Source organism: Jatropha curcas, chromosome 3 (genome assembly GCF_041381405.1).
Source record: "Jatropha curcas cultivar XTBG-Jc1 chromosome 3, XTBG_Jcur_1.0, whole genome shotgun sequence".
Classification (NCBI taxonomy): Eukaryota; Viridiplantae; Streptophyta; class Magnoliopsida; order Malpighiales; family Euphorbiaceae; genus Jatropha; species Jatropha curcas.
The window spans coordinates 29,807,874-29,827,983 of record NC_143153.1 but is presented as its reverse complement, the minus strand read 5'-3'; the positions used below and the strand labels follow the sequence as shown (position 1 = coordinate 29,827,983).

The window sequence follows — 20,110 nt, the reverse complement described above, 5'->3', positions numbered from 1 at the left end:
TAACAATATAACATATTTAAGGTACAAAATTACAAATTGGAAATCTAATTTCTTTCGGATATAAATTGATATGTCCTCTTATTTTATGGGTTATTTTCCCACTTAAATATTTCAGAATTTTGATTTTAAATTCCGAGTCATATATAATATAATTTCTAATATAATATTTATATTAGAAATATATTGTTTTATTATAATTCAATGAATGAAATCTTAAATTTAAATTATATCAAATTAGGACGATTATCAATTATAAGTTATTTGTTGCCATTTTTCAATATGTTAGTAACTATTAACAAATAGTAATTAAACATGAATCGCTATTCCGATTATTTAGATTTGAAATTTATCTAATTTTAGTAAAATTTATGTAGACAATGTTTGATTTGAGAGATTGTAGATAATCGGTATCGAACCCCGATATTAAGAATCGTCTAATCCGGTATGGACTTAGTCACAGTTCAAACTCTTCAAGCTCTTCGCTCCTCCTTGCAGGTGTGTTTAGTGAGAATTGAACTTGAGAACTCTTCATGTATTTGCCAACTTAAGTACAACCCTTAGATTTAAATAAAAGATTTCCAATAATAAGTAAAACATGTAAATTTTGTAGAGTCAAATTTATGAATTGTTTAAGGGGATTTTAGGAAAAAAAATTTAGTTTACAAAAAAATACCATTTAAATGTATGAATTTAATATGTAAACTAAACAAAAAATACTTCAAACTAAGTAAAAGAGATTATAATAATCCATGCCATTAAAAAATATTTTTGGATAATATAAATATTTTACTTTGATTTTTTGATTTTTTGATTTTTTACTAACGGGAACTCTATACTTGATAACGAAAATTTTTACAATTGAAAAATCTCGAATTTAAAACCTTTCATTTTCAATACTAGTGAAAATATCGATAATATTAATAAATACAACTATAATTTTAAATCATGAATTTCTTGGTTCACATCTTAGTAGTTTTCATCATCGAATTCACAAAACACCTTGAATCAACACACCACCCCATCGGTCACCAACTAAAAAACAACTCCAAAGTAGCGGTGGCCACTTATTCGAACCAAATGGAAACTCAAATTAGTCCACTTACTACTAATTTGGGGACCAAAATGAAACCATTCCTCATTGTCTAGTCCTAATAGGTTATGGGCCTATTAGAGAGAAATATTTAAATAGTTTTGGCGCATGACTCACTTATATAATTAATCAACAAAATAAATTATCAGTCAAAAAAAAAAAAAAAATCACCACTCTTTTTATTTGATTAACTTAGCATATGAGTAAATCAATACACCAAACATAAATAAATATTTATATGCTACTAATAATTTCCATTGTTCTCAAGTTTTATTTTTCTTTAAATCAACTTTAGAACTAGTTCAAATTGAAAGTTAAACCTTCAAATTTGAATATTGAGGGTTCAATTTCAAGCTTTATTCCCAAATCTCTATTTGATTCAATTTGGGTATCAAACCGAAGCTTTGGCAATTCTGCTGCCACGCACTCATCCAAATTATCAAAAGCATTTGAATCAAATTGTAATAGTTGCAAACGGAATACATCTGTTTTGAATCGAAAAGGAACTGGATTCTGCAAATTGCTTTCTCGATCTTGTGCAAATAAATAAAATTGAAGTTACATGTAGCTTCGCTTTCCTAAGCTCATATTGAGAAAAGTTAGGAAGCTGAAAAAGCAGAAAGGAAAAGGTAAAATATTTGGCTTGTGAGGTAGAAATGCTTTGGTCACCTGAAGGAGAAAAGGGTTTCGTGACATCCACTCCATGGCTCCATGCAGTGCCAATAATACTGCTGGATGCCACCATTTCTTGTTCTTCCTTTTTCTTTTAGTTAAAAAAGAAAAGTCTGATCTTTGCCTTTCCTACGTTCCTTTTTGTATTTTCGACAATATTTGAAACACTAATGATGCAGGGAATAGTCCAGTAAAAGATAGACACACAGTTAAATCTAGAGCAAAAAGACACGTGTACAATCCAAATCAATAATTTTTGTTTAGGTGGAAATTCCATTTTAATTAAAACAAGTCAAATTAATAACTTTCTCAAAAATAAAAGTCAAATTAATAACTTCACAAATTAAATTAACGTTAACAAGATTAAAAGTTGAAATAGTATTATATATCCTAAGAAAATGTGAAAGCAAAGAGGTTTATAATGATATATTATTTTACTGTATTTTTTCACTTAATATCATCGAGTTGAGTCTGAATGCATGGTGAGACCCGCTGTTTCAGATATAAATTCTTGAAATAATAATAATAATGGAAAAAAATCTCTTAGGAAAAGAAAAAGTCTAGCTTTGAAAAGCGGTCCCTTGTTATATATTGACATGGTTGATGATGCTTATGATTAAGAATGAGTAAATCAATATCATTGGTGCTGCCTTATTTATTTATTTATTTTATTTAGATTGCATGGCCATAAAGCAAAGGTTGGATACTTGACGTGTTGAGCCTCTATAGCTAAGGTAGGTCTTAGGAATTCTGACTTGCTAGCGAAAACACCAATGGCTTTTTTAACCTTAGTCATAATGACCAATGGGAGCTAAACCCCATTTTAAGGAAGGACCTCATAGCATTAACAACAACAACAAGATTCGCACAAACTTTTTTCTTTGAATAATTTTGGATGTAGAAAATAAATAAATAAATATAATTTAATTATAGAAAATTTACTTAATTTTTTATTTAATGTCAATAAATTCAAAATATAAATTTTTTTTATACGTATGGTTAAAATTATTTTTGAACCAATTTATGCGCATTACTATTAAATTTCTTCCTCAAATAATTTTAAAAATTCATTTTTCATTCGACAAGATATATTCAAGAGTATTATTTTCAAATTTCTAAAGTACTTCTTATCATTTTTTTTGCATAAGTTTCGTTTAAATATATATATAGTCATTTCAAAAATTTTATTTTTATCTTTTTGCCCTCTTAAATGCAAATTCTATTTTGGTCCCTGGTTTTTTATCTTTATTACATTACATTACATATCTTTTTTATTTTAATTTTTTAATCGAAGTCTTGATAGTGCGTAAATGAGCTTGTACTATTTCATTTTTTATTAATAACTAAAAGTTTTGACAGTTCAAAATAAAAATTACAAAAGAGAGAAAAAGTTGAGTGAAGTGTAGGACCTACATTGACTAAGAAAATATAAATTGATGTGATCATGTCCTTTGTATTGGCTTTAAGGGTAATATTTTACCACCAATAATAATCTGGTTAAACATTTTTTTTCTTTTGATTATGTCCTAATAATGACAACAACCATAATAATTTTGATCCATTAAGCACTTCTTAATCATTATATTTATATATCCTCCATTGGTTTAAAAATAATTCAATGGATCATATCTTTACACATCTACCAATCAACTTGAATAGCAAAATATCAGCTAACAACCACAATTCTTCAATATTGTCGGTTAATAGAACTTTGACCATACACAAATTTTCCCATAATTCAATTCATTTTGAAATCCATCCATGCCAATTATAAGAAATCCTTTTTTATTTATTTTTTTTTTTTTTGAAATGAGAAGAACTTGTCTATTAGTTTTTCTATGTAGTTCATAAAGTTGTTTAATTATTAAGTTGTTGTCACAACAATGGAAATGTAATTTCTTGCAATTTATGTTTGAAATACTATACCTAAACAATTATACTCTAATTTCATTGTAATATGCTAGAACTACATACTCGCCGAAAAAGAGAGACTATGGGTAGGCATGATCACGGTTTAAAACCGTCAATTTTAGCTATAAAAAGACAGAATTGAATTTGAACCATTTTTAGGCGGCTTCTAAGAAGAATTTGTTTTTCATGGTTTCAATCCGAAACTGTCCATTTTAAACCAAAACGGCTGGTTTCAATTTAAAAAAATGAAAAATCAAAATCGAATTTTAAGTACATAATTTCGATTAACATTTGAAATCAAAAACCATTGACTATAGTTTAATGTTGATTACGACCGGTTTGAATTTGATTCAACTTCGATTTGAAGTGGAACCATAGTCATGTCTAATTAAGGGGAGCCCAGCTTCTCTAAGCTCCATTTTGTTTTAATTTATCTTATAAATTAGTATAAATATTGTTTCTTTTATTTGCCTTTTTAATTTTTGAAATATTTTCTTTAGCCTCTCCTAATTTTGGAATCCTATCTTAAGAATTATTACTATTTATTAATTTTCAAAAAACAAAGAGTATTGAATTAAAGTTTTCACCAAAAATTAATATAAGATACATATATAGTTTTTCGTTGGTATTATACATTAAATTTTTGGTGGTTGTTTTTGAATTTAAAGGAGTCCAATACCGTAATGGCTTATGAGTTGTTGGAGACAATTTAAAACTTGCGAGATTGGCAATAATTTTGTTGAGATGAACCCAGACAAACATTAACATATGCATCAACCTCTTCACCTAAGTTCCATTTCCTCGTTTGTCTTATTTATGAAAATAACTTTTAAATTGTCTATTGAGCAACAATAATTGCAATAAATTTTCGTTGTTCGGTTTCTACTTTCTACATCAAAACATTACTTCTCTACCTACTCACCCCTGCACTCTTGCTTATCTTTCTATACAGTTAAAAGCAAAATAATTATCTTTATATATATATATATATATTTTTATTCATTTGAATTTCTGGTTTTTTCGAATTATCAAATTATCTTCTCCTAAATTAGAGAATACTTTATGCTTTATTGACCGTAAATCATTGACGGAGCTAAGGGTCTCGAAGTGGCCCCCTCGCCTCCTTAACAATTTCTTTTTTTTTTTTTTTTAAATCACTCATAATATATATATATTTTTTATTTTACTCACCAAGATGGTACATTTTTTCAACTTTACCTCCTTTAACTCCTGGAATTTTTTTTAGTCCTCTTAATTTTAATTTTTTTATCAGAAATTTATATTATATTTTATTAAATTATAAAATCAGAAAAATTTATCAAACTCAAGAAACTAAACCTGAGCCAGCGGGCTTTTTCTGTACATCCAAAATTACACTTGAGTTTGATAAGTGAAAAAATCTGATTACTGAAAACTTTATACAACAGAACAAAATAGACGTAGATATCTCATCTTGAGATAAGAAAAGATAAATTATAAAAAAATCTATAAATATCCAAGCCAAAAAAAAAGTACATTAGCCTCAATACTGTTTTTTGCTAAGCAATCTATGAAATGATTGATATTTCTATTAACGTACCTGAATTCAATATGACTCAACTGGACAATAATTGAATCAAATGTATTAAATTTTTCCACCACTTTTATATGCATTTCTACTTTTGAAGAATGGACCATAAAGCATATCTCTTGAATATGACTCATTTACTAACATTTTTTGAAGAACTTAACTTTAGTTCTTAGTTCCGTTGCTGCCCTAAATAATAGATAAGAGATGAGTAGTATTTTTGCTACCGAAATTTTGTTTGTTTAACTCATAATTTTCACATGTGAGAGTCCAATGAGACACGACAAAGCATGAACTTTAATATTCCAATGACAGGCGTCCCATTCCATGCAAAAAGAGTGGTCAAGTCAAGGAGATCAATTCATGTACCTCTTCCAAATAGACCATCATTTTTCATATTTATTTATTTACATATTTTTCACATTTTCTTTTATTATGTGACATTATAATATACCAAATACTTTTATTAGAATTTCGTACACGGTATGACCCAATTTAATGTCACAAGAAATTGCATAAAAGGACAGTAATTGACATAAAATTACTGCCATCCATCAAAACACAAATGCAACATCATATAGTTGCAAATACATAATATTTAAAATTAGAAATAGAATGAGAAAATTCCATTATTTATTTATTCACATTACAAAAAGAAATTTTCAGTGTTCACAAGCAAGCTCTCATGCAAATTGAATTATATAATTGTCCAAAGCAAATGGTAAATTTACATTTTTAGACCTTTTTTTTCTGAAAAAAAGGAAAATAAAAAATAACTTTTTAAGGGTTTACTAACTTGTAATCCCAAATAAAGAAAAAATAATAATAAAAAAGCATAATTTATTTTAGTGGCATAAAAAGGATAATATTGTCTTTTAAATAGTGGAGTCATACAGTCCAATCACCAATTTGGTTGTCCAGTAAAAGAGAAAAGGCTTAGAGAAGCAAAAGCTATAAAGGCTAAAGCATATGCTCAATGGGCGTGTGGATGACTGGATGTCTCCCCAACAAAGAGATAGAAAGAGTCGGTGGTGGATCGATCTAGCACCCAATCCAAGACGTTAGCTTGGTCCATAAATATAAGCTTTTATATGCATTTACATTTATGCCCTCCCTCCTCACATTCTGTTACCGTTGTTGTACAATAAAATAATCTTTTGGTTAGAAATATAGTACTTAATACTAATGAGTGTACATGATAAGCTTTTGTGTCTTAATCAATCAGGAGTGTTCAAACAATCAAGCGGCTCTAAAAATGCAACCCAAATGACAATATTAATAAAAATTTATGGTACCATATATATGAATTATTCAATCTCTTTCTCATTCTCAAGTCAAATATAATTTGTAGATAATTGAAAAGGTTAATTACACCACTTTTGTCTGAATTTTTCGATTTTTGCTATTTTGGTGTCTAAATAGAAAAATTTTCAATAAGGTGTTTAACATTAAAAAAAATTTTCAATCAGGTGTTTTTTTGCAAACGTGGCACACTAAACTTGACATTTGGATTAAAACGGGGTTCATCCTTCACCACATCAGCAGATGATGTGTCGTTTAATCATCTAAATCAATGTGTCACGTGTATTTTACATGCCATTTACCCCTAAAATGAACTTTTGCCATCATGTGAACTACTTAACATATTTACCTTCTCTTTCTAAACAAAGGATGACCCAAGATTAATTTTCTTTCCAAACAAATTCTATACGTTTCATAAACATTTAGATTATCTTTGGCCGGATGATTCGGAAGTGTATACTACACATCATCCACTAATGTGGCGAGAGGTGAGCCAATTTTGAGTCAGATGTGAAGTCCGACGTGTCACGTATGTAAAAAACACCTTAATAGAAAATTTTTTGACCATTAGACACTTGATTGGAGAATTCTTTTCATTTAGATGTCAAAATAACAAAAATCGAAAAGTTCAAACACCAATAATAGAATCAATTCTAATTGAAATTATATTCCTTGGAGTTAAAATTTTAGATCTGATAAATATTTTATTCTTATATTCCACTTAATTCATGTATTATGAAGCTCATTTCTTATGTGAAGCTTATTTTAAATGTATATTTTTTTTTTCCTAAGATTCAACTTGATTGGATGAAATTTTGAGTAAGAAGTTTTGAAATTGACATAAACAGTTTATTTCTCTATTTAAATATAAGACCAAAGAGAGCAAATACACACACATTTCTTTTCAAATATAAATTAAAGAAAGAAAAAGGAATAAATTCCTTTAAATACATAGATTTTGATCCTTCACAACTTTAAAATTACATTTATCGAAGAGTGGGTCAAATTTTGTTTTTATTTTCAGCTTAAGTCTAATTCAACTAACAAATCATTTTAATAATTTACTCAAAAATAATACAAAATATTAAAATATTCATAGCTATAAAAGTAATAGAAGAGGCGCCGAATTCTAATATTTGGTGATTTTTGACTTTTCTTATTTTATGAAGTTGGGTGGATTTATGAGTTAATCCAAAACAATCACAATTAAAATGATTATGATTTTTTTGGATTAAAATCATAATCCTTTTATTGATGGGAAAATTGGTTACACTGGTTTTAGATTAATAATGAGAATTGGTTGTGATGTATCATGATTGTTGAAATAAAATGCAATAGCTTGAATTTAACATTTGCAACCACATATCAAAATTTCTATAAATAGTAGAAACTATGGATGGGATAAAAACTTGATAAATGATAAAAAAAAAAAAATCCTATTTTAATGTAAAGACATTTTAATATTTTTTATATTTCATTATAATGTTTAATTTTAATCCATCCCTGATTTTCTTGCTCAAAATAAAGAGAATATAAGTAGATGTCATAGATGAAAAATGGATTTCTTATAAATATATTTGCAATCACTATAAAAATTTACAGAGTTCACTGCTGAATTAAACTAAGCCGAACTGAGCTTTGGTGAGCTCGAGTTCAGCTCGATAAGAATATACTTGAATCTAAGCTCGAACTTGACTTGTTTAAAAATAATTAAACTTGAGCTCGACTTGATAACCATAAACGAGTCGAGTTTGAGTTCCAAATCTATCAATTCAAAATGACATTATTATAATGTAAATTTTTAATTGATTTTGGCTTATTGGACAAACTCTAAACCTCAATTCAGCTCAATAAAGTTAGTTCGTGAGCTAATTCGAGAGTTTAGTTTGATAAAATTGACTCCCAAACTAATAATCTGAGCTTAAATTTGACTCGTTTATTAAACGAGGTTAATAGCTCGATTCAACTTATTAAACAAAGTCAAGTGAGCTTTTACTAATTCGAATTTAGCAGCTCTCAAGCGGCTTTGCTGATTTACAATCCTACCGCTGATTTAACCGCTATAAGCCTAAACATGCTCTTGAGTCTAGAGTTGGGTTTCCATGGTCGTGACCGTAGAGGATATCTCAGACAAAAGCAATCGGTGGACACAGGATTTTAACGTCTCCAAGGGAAAAAAGAGAATTAATGGAATGTGCGAGTGACTCTGCTTCTCTCTCCTCGATCCCAACAAAAAGAAACAAAACAAATATTAATAGACAAAAAACCCCATGTACGTGGTCCTTTCAATATTACCACTCCATGGCCATTATCGTCCATTGATTTCTAAACAACAAAACCAAACTAAAAGTTCGATTCCGAATGTCCACGTGTCATTCCCAACTCACTTGAAAAAAATATAAAAAAGCTAAATTCAATCCATTATTTAATAAAATAAATAAAAGTAATAAAAAGAAAAAGAGGAAAAATGCGGCTTAATGCTGACGTCAGTATCCAGAGCATCCAGATCTTGCAGCCAAAAGAAGCTTCCCTTCCTACAAGCACAGTGTGTTGTTTTTTTTTTTTTTCTCTATTTTTAAAATTTTTTTTTCCACTTTCTTTCTCTCTCTTGACCGCACTAAGAAAGAAAATTTTTTCAGGCAAAAACAACTACAGAGAAAGAAAGAGATGAATTTAGGGAACGAAAAAGAAGAGAAGAAGAAAATAACAAGAAACCAGAAAATCTCACCATGAAAGCTCGTATTCATAATCATCATTATCATTTTACTCTCTTTTTGATTCTATTAACAATATTGCCATCATCATCATCAATTGGATACACTAGTTGTCCCGAAACTCTGAGAAGAATCCTCCACCAGCCTTTATACCCAGCCAGCTCAGCTCCACCACCAGACTCTGAATCATCGTCCTCACCACCGCCGCCTCCGCCTTCCGACAATCAAGTTTTTCCTACTCCAGACCAGCCTTTCTTCCCTGAGGTCCCAACTGGACCGGCGACTCCGGATCAAAGTCAAACGCCACCAGCATCACCAGCCAATGGAACTATACAAATCCCAACGGCAACACAACCGGCAAAACCGGCTAAGAAAGTGGCAATTGCAATATCTGTTGGGATTGTCACTCTTGGAATGTTGTCAGGTCTCGCATTCTTTTTATACCGACACCGAGTTAAACATCCGAGTGAGACTCAAAAACTCGTCGGAGACAATTCTCAGAGATTTGCTGATGAATCGATAGTTCCTTCTTCTAGTGTTCTTTATATGGGCACTGTACAACCAGGTAGAACATCAGGTGAATTGAATGGTACAACAAATGAAGCAGCCAATGTTTCTCCCTATCGAAAGCTAAATTCTGTAAAGAGATCTGATCGTTATAGGCCTAGCCCCGATTTACAGCCTTTGCCGCCATTGCCCAGGCCTCCTTCACAAAATGAGAACGATAATTCTCCGCCTTCCTCTGTTTCATCGTCCGATGAAGAGAGCCACGGCACTGCGTTTTATACTCCTCAGGGCTCCTCCATTAGCAACGAGGACGGTTATTACACACCGATGACAATTTCTGCTCCGCGTTCCGTTAGTAATAACTCTTGGGGGAAGTCTGTTAACGTTAATTCTGTTCCTCATTCTAAACGGACTTCTCCTAAATCGCGGTTCTCTTCGATTTCTTCACCGGAAATGAAGCACGTGATTATTCCGTCAATAAAGCAATCATTACCGCCGTCAGTGCCCATGCCGATTCCTCCTCCATCTCCACCACCTCCAGCAGTGGTAGAGCAGGATACAACTGAGAATATTGAGCCAACAAATTCTTATTTCTCTAAAAGGCCAAAATTCTCAGCGCCTCCACCACCGCCAAATATGGCACGTCTTCGATCAATAAACGTTCAGCAACCAAATAAAATTCCAGCACCACCACCACCTCCACCGCCACCACCACCTCCACCTCCACCGGCAACAACAACTCCAAGACATAGAGGGTCCACGGAACCAGCTAAAACGAGTGTTTCCTCGACGCCTAGCTCCGTATCATCGAAGCAGCAGTCGTGGACGTCAAGCCCTAGAGCCATGTCCAAGACCAGAACGCCAAAAAGTACCGAGCAAGTAGAAAGAGGGATGATAAGTTCATCAGAGAAAGTTGATGCAGAGGAGCAAGATGGAGCAAAGCCAAAGTTAAAGCCTCTGCACTGGGACAAAGTGAGGGCTACCTCAGACAGAGCCACAGTGTGGGACCAGCTTAAGTCCAGTTCATTTCAGTATGTGAAATTAGTATTTAACTTTGATATTAATAAAAACTTTAAAATTAATCCATTTATAGTAAATTCTGAGTTTGCTATTGTCATTTGATTCATGTCATTTTCTTGGTAGATTAAATGAGGATATGATGGAAAGTCTTTTTGGCTGCAAATCAACGAATTCAGTTCCAAAAGAACCCACAAGAAGATCAGTTTTGCCTCCTGTTGAGCAAGAGAACAGGGTATTAGATCCCAAAAAGTCACAGAACATTGCTATTTTGTTAAGAGCACTGAACGTGACCCGAGATGAAGTCTCTGAAGCTCTTTTAGATGGTGAGTAATGTTTCTATTTGAAGCCTATAATCAGCTATTAGGTTTTGCAGGTTGATTTGTTTCTTTTCAGATTAGTTACTTATTTAATTATCCATCCATTTTAAAATATTGAAGGTTCCATAACATGCTTATTGCTAAAGGTATTAATCAATAATGGCAAATCTAAATTTCTTGTTTTCGTCTTTGAAAATATAATAATCAAATAGAACAATGGTTGAGGGGCCCTTGCATAAACAAAATAGGAAGAGACTTAAGAGAGAGGAGAAACAGGGACACACAGAATAGTAAGCAGATGATAGATTTTTGCTAAAAATGGACTAGTGAATTAGACAACTCATGAACCTTTTCAATTAAAAAATCATGTCAACATTTTTATTTACATGGCTATAGGCTGTATAACCAAATTGTGTATCCGCATCTTGCCTCGACTGCTGATTGGTTTCTAAATGCAAAAATGATGAATGTCAAAATTCTGAAACGCAATCAGATTTTTGTTAAGATGAACTTTCTCTAGCTTTAGTGTCCAAAAACTGGAAAGGATAGAACAAGGTATGAAACCAGGAATTATAGTTGAAAGGCGTAAAATGTAAGTTATCATCATTACCAATTTAAGACAGTAAAATAAAGATTTTAACACTATTATACCACATGAATCATTCTGTTATTCTTGCTTGAAGATAATTGCTTCGTCTTGGCCTCCTTGAAGATAATTGCTGGAGAAGAAAAATAGGAAAAGAGAGTTCTAGAAAAAGAAAACCGTGAAAAGCTCTAGAAACATGTTGGGCAAGTCTTCAAAAAAAAAAAAAAAAAATAAATACTGAAAAAGTGGTCAGATGGAATAGCTTTGACAATAATTTACTTAAAACTTAAGATAATCAGCATTATGATATTCTTAGCTTGCAAATTTCCTTCTCTTTAATATACGTGTTCCTTGCATACTCTAGAACAAAATTAGATATAAAGTTGTTGCCAATCCTTTTGCACATAAATATTATAAACTTATCCTCTAGATCATTTGAGTTATTATGTTCCTAGTTAACTATTCGTCACTCCTAATCATGAGTTCACAGTTCCCTTTGGCTTTCTGTGATACACATGGTTATAATCAGTTTTTTACTTTAAAAAAGATTACTTGGTCCAAGTTTGAAGAGCCTTAATTTGCCTAAACTGTTTGCACTGCAATCAAATTATATTTGCAATCGTAATGGTTTCAATTTGACGGGGATAAGAAGTGAATAAAAATTCAGGGAAACGAGAGGGGGAAGAGGGAAAAAATGGAAGCTTTTGCCGAATTTCCTTAGTTTATTTATGTAGACTAAGCTATGAAAAAGTAATTGTAGAAACTATACCAAATTTCGTGAAGAAGTTTTATCTTATTTTTGCTTAAAGATTCCTTTCCCTCCAAATTCCACCGATGTTGGGTTTTCTTTTAACTTTCTATCCTTTGTCCTTCTCAATTGAAAACCAAATAGGGAAGCATTTTAAAGAACTAAGTTCTAAGCATCCAGCACCTTATTTTCTGTCAACTGAATTTTACTTTCCAGCTTCTTTGTGTGAGCATGAGATTGACGCTTCAGCCAACTTCATATCTCTGAAAAGAATTCCATAAATGTTGATCAAAAGTTAGAGAAGCTAGACATATCATTCCTAATTGCCAATGACTGCCCTTACAGCTATAGAAGAAACAAAAGTACATGCTGCCCCTCAGAATAACCTAACACTAAAATGGAGTATCTTCATTCTTCATAAATAAGAAAACGACGGTGCATGCTGAAATTGGTCATGACAACAGTAACTAATAACTATTACATTTCACACATGATCAAAAAGCTGTGCAATTAATATGGTACTTCCCTGATTTCTCAAACCTGTAGTAAATACATTATTTTAGGGATGAATCTCCGAAGAGACAGATGCAATGTTCATATTTCAGCCTTCTATATGTAGCTTGGTTGTATGAATGGGGAAATCCTATCTCTTCACATGACACGGTTATCAGTTGGATTTTCCTCTTTCCTGGCTTTGGTGCTACTGTGCAGGCACATTGGGGTTTGGGGGGGGGGGGGGGGGGTGGGTGGGTTATCACTTAAACTACAGGAGGAACAACAAAATGAGAAGACAACTCCACGGAGGAACAACAAAATGAGAAGACAACTCCCTCTGCTATTTCAATTCAGACTCATAACTGAACCTGGGATGATGATACTTTTTTCTCACTACAAAATCTTTGGTAAACTGTAGTTAATAAAGCTCAATCTCAAATTTCAATAAGAAGTAATTAAACTAGCATATCAAGCCAGTTGGCTCTTTTATCTGTGTATATTTATTGTGACATTTTTCTCTTAAAGATTTTTTCTTCTGTTCTTTATATGAGGACAGCAGAACTATAGAAAAGTTTGTGCCTATATAACTTGAGACTAAGAATTTAATTCAACAGAATGAATCTGCAGACACATATGCATGCTAGAACGTTTAATATTGCTAATTATCCTGTTGGAACCTATGTTTTCAGTGTGCTAATATCACATGCAATATGTGTTTGGTTGTAACAGGTAACCCAGAAAGCTTGGGTGCTGAGCTTTTGGAAACTCTGGTAAAGATGGCTCCAACCAAAGAGGAAGAAATCAAACTTCGACAATACAATGGTGAAACCTCCAAACTAGGATCTGCAGAACGATTTCTCAAGGCAGTTCTTGATATTCCATTTGCCTTTAGGAGAGTTGAAGCCATGCTATACAGAGCCAATTTTGATACAGAAGTTAAATATTTGAGGAAATCTTTTCAAACCTTAGAGGTAAATTAGCTAAAACCATGCCAATAAGATTAACCCTTTTCTCAAGAACTATTATAAAACATCCCTCATCTTTAAAATTCTGCCAACACTGAATCTCAAACTTAATGCTAACTTCTTTGCATATATCAGGCAGCAAGTGAGGAACTAAAGAATAGCCGATTATTCCTAAAACTTCTCGAAGCTGTTCTGAGAACAGGGAACCGAATGAATGTTGGCACCAATCGTGGCGATGCTAAAGCATTCAAACTTGATACACTCTTAAAACTTGTAGATATAAAAGGAACAGATGGGAAAACAACATTGCTACACTTTGTGGTCCAAGAAATCATTAGATCTGAAGGTGCAAGTACTGATTCTACAAATGAGAATCCTCAAGATAGTACAAACTCCAAGTTCAGGGAGGAGGATTTCAGGAAACAAGGATTGCAGGTTGTGTCTGGGCTGAGTAGAGACCTCAGCAATGTCAGGAAGGCAGCAGGAATGGATTCTGATGTCTTAAGCAGCTATGTCTCAAAACTCGAACTGGGGCTTGAGAAAGTCAGATCAGTTTTGCAATATGAGAAACCAGATATGCAAGGGAAATTTTTCAACTCAATGAAACTGTTCCTAAGAGAGGCGGAAGAGGAAATTGCTAGAATCAAGGCTGATGAAAGAAACGCTTTATCACTTGTGAAAGAGGCCACAGAATATTTTCATGGGGATACAGCAAAAGAGGAAGCCCACCCTTTCAGGATTTTCATGATTGTAAGAGATTTCCTAAATATATTGGACCATGTATGCAAAGAAGTGGGAAAGATGCAGGATAGAACAATGGTGGGCTCTGCTAGATCGTTCCGAATATCTGCAACCGCTTCTCTACCAGTTCTCAACAGATACAATATGAGACAAGATAGAAGTTCAGATGAGGAAAGCTCTTCTCCTTGAAACCATGTTTATATCAAATACATGAACCTTTAGGAAAACAAATGGAATTTGTCCGATATTTCAAATGGTTATAACATTCATTTCAAACTGAAGCAGCAGTAGCAGCAGCATGGTATATCTCTTTTATTATTATTATTTTTAATTAATTACAAGCATGTGGAAAAGTAGGATGATGGTGAAGAAAGAGAGATTCAGAAATGGTCTTTCATTTGTCAACAAAAATCCCAGTTCAGATATTAGTTCGCCACAGAAGGAGAATTATTTAGATATAAGCCATTCACAGACCAAATGTATTGTATGATAAAGAACAGAAAATTTTGGGAAGGATTTATCCAAATCAAGGAAGAATATGGAATTACAAAATTGGTTTTTTTATCAGGCAGAAGAAAAATGAAAGGCTTGTGTTGTCTACTAAACCTTTAGAGCAGATTCTAATACATTTTCAAGGACGGATGTTATGATAATTACTTGCATTACTCCTATTTGCATTTATTCAATATTTACTGATAAATAATAACTAGCAGTTTTTCTTGGTGCTTCAACTAAAATCTCTCTTTTAACATACCTGATTTCCTGATTTTATGGAATCGCCTGTGTGGAGACGAGAGCTAAAAAGCTTCAACCGATGGTCTGGTTAATGTTCTGCTGTTTGAGTACTAACGGAAGAGATTCCTCTGCCCATTGCCATTGCAATTGTCTGAACTTGAACTGAACAAGCATTTGTGTTTTGTCCCAAATCCATCATATTTGCTGGAGAAGGTTGTTTTCGACTTTTCTCCCCATGGCGCGCATTTCTTTGCTAACACCTATGCATGGCTAAAAGGGCTGAAGCGGAAGAGAGATTGTAAGGGAGGGGAGGGGAGGGGAGGGGAGGGGATGAGAAGACAATTTTGTAACATCATGTTTGGAAAATTAAAAATTAGATTTAGATGTCAAATGAAAGGTAAAGAAATATTTTCATAGACCCGTTTATAGCTGCTGATTTTTTCTTTTTTTCTTTTGACTTTTTCTACCTAAAGAAGTAGGAAGTGAGAGTTTGAAAAAGCAGAAAATTACTACTAACCTCGCGATCAAGAGGAAGTTGCATTTTTTATTTAACTCATTTTTTCTTAATTATTATTATTACTACTACTACTATTTAAAATAATTATTTTATTGATTATTAGACTCAGCCAAAGTTTGAACATGCACTCATGTTGGAATATTATAAGTATCAAATTAGATTCATTGTTGAAGAACTTAAACTATTTAGACTGTTATTTAGGCTATATATTTGATATAAATGAATTCCATATAATTTGATGAATATCATTTAATTTGATATTTTTATATGCACTTTTCTTTCAAAAATTAAATTTTATAGAAACCAATATAGTTAACCCACATTTAATAATTTATAAACAAATCTTATTTTACATCCAATAATTAGGTGAGTAATCAATACCCTATTTAGCAAATCATCTTAACCATTATATGTATGAAATGAAACTAATATTCCCTGATACAAAAAATATGGTTCGTATTGTTAATCAGAAAAAAGACATCATCAACATATCAACCTACACTATTTCGTATTATTCTTGTTGAAAAAAATGTGGCCCGCAGGTTTTGGTATATATTCATATAATTATGTATTTTGATGACCCTAATTATATATGAGTTACTTTACCAAGAACTTTCAAAAAGATGGAGTGATTGTCGGTGGAAGGAGTAGTGATTTATCTCAATATTTTTATTAGTATTACCAATATTTTAGTCTTGTCAGCATGTTTTTTCATTTTAAACTTTTTTTTTTTTTTTTTTGGTAACAGAGGGAAGCTAAAAACAAAACAGATATGGATATAAACAAAACCTAAATTAGAAGGATTTTTTTTTATAAGCACCTGGTGTCTAAAAGCTCACTGGGTCTCGATTATATCCTGCGGTTCATAAAAAGAAGAGTCAAACTCGAAGGAAAAATGAGTCCCAACCACTCCATTCCAATCAACGGTAGTAGAATTCTTGGTATATTTAGTATATTGTGTATGGATTCTTTTTAATAAAGACAATTGATTTATGGTTAATATGAAAAAGAAAATGTAAATTAAGGTCAAAATTGTAATGGAACGTCGAGATGAAGTTGGCAAAGGGATAAAATCAAAAAATGACAGGGAAGCGATTCCACTAATTCATTGATTTTACACTAGGCAGAAAGGGGCAACATTTCTCTCTATATGTTTTCTACAACAAATTTACACTTAATAATGTTTTTTATCAAGAAGAAATTGCCAAGGAAAAGAATGGTGGCCCTGACCCTCCAATTCTTTTTGTTCTTAGTATCTTTTTCACTAGAATTCTCCATTTAATCTCATCTTTCTTGCTTTGTTTCTTGATCCTCATCTTGAAATTCCTGCAACCACAAAATTTAAAATCATCCACAATTTAACACCTTGTCCGGATTATTAGTCATATGAAATGATTGAGTTTTTGAAACTCCAAAAAAAATGTTTCGAGTCATACTGGCAAAGAGGAACTCTGCACAATTCCGAATCAGCGCAAAGCCGGGAGTGAAGCTCTAGTAGCTGCCACATTCTCTTGCAATGTACGCAACCACCGGGTACTCTCAACTTGCAGCCGGCGAAATGGCGAACAAGCAACTCTAATCCTTTACAGGTTGAATAATTGCAAGGTTCTTGGTTTTCTCTAAAATCTTTATCATGCGGTCCAATTGTCCTACATCCATCTCTACATATATGAACAAGAGCCTCCATTGCCTCATACAGTTGTAAATACATCTTTCTTTCTTTCAATTTCCTTATCCTCTCTTTCTGTCTCTGCAAAATTCAAATCCAATGCATAATTGTAATTAATCCAAATTAACAACTTCTTCAAGTACAAGAAAACAAAAAATCTTACATTTTGTTCATCAACCATAGATTCGAGGATTTCTTTTTCCAGCAGAGGGTGGCTCCGCTTCATCGCTCTCCACCCTTCTGTCCGGGAAATTTCCTCAAAGTTGATTAAAATCATACGGTGACAAACTAGGCTTAGCCGCGGAGCGTCGCATAGTAATGAAAGCTGAAATACGTCAACTACATTTTCGAAGGTAAGGAAACCTTGCTCTAATCTTTGCACGCATATCTTTTTCAGTTCTGGAATCACAAACACATGTGATAACACCAGCAAATGTAACACAGACTCTTCCATTTCTTCTTTCTCATAACTGCGCAAAATTATAAATCACTTAATTAGGGTGTGATGATGATATCGAACTACAACAGTGGAGGAGAAGAAATTAATTTGTACCTTGAACAATATAAGAATCTAACAAATACTCGAACAGCGTTATGAGGAACACCTCGAATTGATATCGATCTTGGTCTACCGCGGCGTTTCGATTGCTTTAGCATACCTCTCATTACCGGAGAAGCCATTCCCTGTAATTGGAAACGAAACAAGCTGAATTAACCTAATGAAACAGAAAATCTCGTTAATTAATTATAATTATACTGATTTATTGAGTATTTACAAGAATATTGGCATGTGCATAGACCGAGCCACCGCGATCGGTTTTAATCGTAAGATCTGTTCTATAGCCTTCACTAAATAGACGTTCCCATGTATCCTTCGTTCTTGTAGGAACACAGCTATGTCCTAGTAATATGTTGTGCCTTCTATGATAAATACTAGTCGCCGGAGAAGGCAACGGCGGTGGAAATGCTACTAAAGAAGGTTTGTCACATTTGGCATCCATTTTTGATTTTCCTTTCCAGTGAAAATGAATAAAAAGAAGAAAGAAAAGAGATCTGTCCTCTTCAGACACTCACAGATATTGCGAGGATTGAGAGGTTACAGAGATCTCTTTTCTTTCTTTTTCTATCCAGAGAGAGAAGAAAAAAAAAAAAAAAAAAAAGGCGAGTTGAACAGATATCTGTCGAACAAGTCGTTGTTATAAAGGAAGTGAATTTGAAGGTAACCTTAACTGTCAGTCATAATTGTAACTATCAGATCGGAAGACGGAGGGCCATTAATTGATGTGCGCTTAAGGCCTTCAACTTTACTCACCAACTCTCGTAACTGTCGTTCGTGTCTTTAATCTATTTGGTCACGCGCTCTTCCCGCGCTTTTAGTATTTCCATCTTCTCAAAATAAAAATATAATTGGTGGTTTTTATACGCTAATTTTCTTACATTATGATAAAATCGAAATTAATTTTTAATTTACTTTTTATCTCAAAACAAAAGAAAATATACGAAGATAATTATTTTATTTAATATAAATGATGATAAAATTGAAAATAATTATTCATTACTTTTTAAAATGTTCAAAATATTTTATATTTTGAAAAAATAATCACTCTAAAAAGATATATATTCTTTTTAATACTGAGGAAGTACTTGAAATCAATTAATTTAGTTTATCACTTAAATTTCTAACATTGCTGGAAAAATTTACTGAAAAAATAAAATTTACTTTCACTCATCCATTCGATTGAGAAAACATTAGACAAAGAATATAGGAAGGAAGGTGGTACCAAAAATACTTTGAGACATCACAAACCATTACTTGTATTTTAAATGTGACACCACATCTAAAACAAAGAGTATATATATATATAGGTACTGAAAAACAAAATTTTGTTTAGATGATCAGTCATTTTTCATGTACTTTGTTAAAATAACAACATAAATATAGCCTTTGAATATAGCCAGCTAACAAAGTTAGGCAGCAGATTATTTCCATGGAATTTCAGAAGTTAGGAATTACAGTTTACAACTGCCATTCACAAGGACTTCATGTAGCCTTTAATTAATTAGCTTAGTTGCGAGTTGCGAAACCAATGCATATAAGTCCGCCTTCCTCTCCCCTGGTCCCACAATTTAAAAAAAAAAAAAAAAAAAAAGAAAGAATACCATTATAATTTGATTAATGTGTTTGGTTACTGAAATTTAATGACTTATGGAAAATTATTTTTCCAGGAAAACAGATTTTCAGAAAAATAGTTATAGAAATGTTAAATTTTCTTATTTAGGCAAGTTAAATGATTTTGTTCGATTAAACCAAGAGATTTATTTTTTTATTTTTTTTTATTTTTTTGTGAGGGGAAACCAAGAGAGAGTTATAGAAATGTTACATATGAACAAGGTAATTAAATTTCTATACAGGCAAGGTCATTTTGACCATCCACATCCACTTTCTCCAGAACTTCTAATTCATGATACATTTTCCCTCTTGCTTATATAGTGAAGTGAATCCACAGCTTCTCTTACATGATAAGCTCTTGGGCTCAAAAAATCTAGCATAGAA

The 20,110-nt window shown here is 32.2% G+C and overlaps 2 protein-coding genes across 2 annotated transcripts; one reads left to right on the top strand and one right to left on the bottom strand.

Annotated features, from left to right (window-relative positions):
• The first annotated feature begins 9,097 nt into the window (after positions 1–9,097).
• Positions 9,098–15,187, top strand: FH6 (formin homolog 6). The gene is made up of 4 exons (XM_012224007.4): positions 9,098–10,794; positions 10,907–11,106; positions 13,659–13,900; positions 14,030–15,187. Exons 1-4 carry the CDS (start codon positions 9,272–9,274, stop codon positions 14,822–14,824), a joined length of 2,760 nt encoding a protein of 919 aa, XP_012079397.1. The 5' UTR covers positions 9,098–9,271; the 3' UTR covers positions 14,825–15,187.
• Positions 15,188–16,968: 1,781 nt separating this feature from the next.
• On the bottom strand, positions 16,969–18,727 carry BT4 (BTB and TAZ domain protein 4). The gene is made up of 5 exons (XM_012224008.4): positions 18,333–18,727; positions 18,110–18,240; positions 17,720–18,026; positions 17,324–17,637; positions 16,969–17,213 (listed from the first exon to the last, which is right to left on the bottom strand). The coding sequence occupies exons 1-5, from the start codon at positions 18,555–18,557 to the stop codon at positions 17,078–17,080; spliced, it is 1,113 nt and encodes a 370-aa protein (XP_012079398.1). The 5' UTR covers positions 18,558–18,727; the 3' UTR covers positions 16,969–17,077.
• Positions 18,728–20,110: the final 1,383 nt, after the last annotated feature.

What these genes read in the sequence shown, in the direction of transcription:
- FH6 (XM_012224007.4), top strand. Translation starts at nt 9,272, where the DNA reads ATGAAAGCTCGTATTCATAATCATCATTATCATTTTACTCTCTTTTTG. An exon ending in CTCTGAAGCTCTTTTAGATG is followed by an intron (nt 11,107 to 13,658) that starts GTGAGTAATGTT and finishes TGGTTGTAACAG; the next exon opens with GTAACCCAGAAAGCTTGGGT. An exon ending in AATCTTTTCAAACCTTAGAG is followed by an intron (nt 13,901 to 14,029) that starts GTAAATTAGCTA and finishes TGCATATATCAG; the next exon opens with GCAGCAAGTGAGGAACTAAA.
- BT4 (XM_012224008.4), bottom strand. Translation starts at nt 18,557, where the DNA reads ATGGATGCCAAATGTGACAAACCTTCTTTAGTAGCATTTCCACCGCCG. An exon ending in ATGCACATGCCAATATTCTT is followed by an intron (nt 18,241 to 18,332) that starts GTAAATACTCAA and finishes TTCCAATTACAG; the next exon opens with GGAATGGCTTCTCCGGTAAT. An exon ending in TGCAGAGTTCCTCTTTGCCA is followed by an intron (nt 17,214 to 17,323) that starts GTATGACTCGAA and finishes TTGTGGTTGCAG; the next exon opens with GAATTTCAAGATGAGGATCA.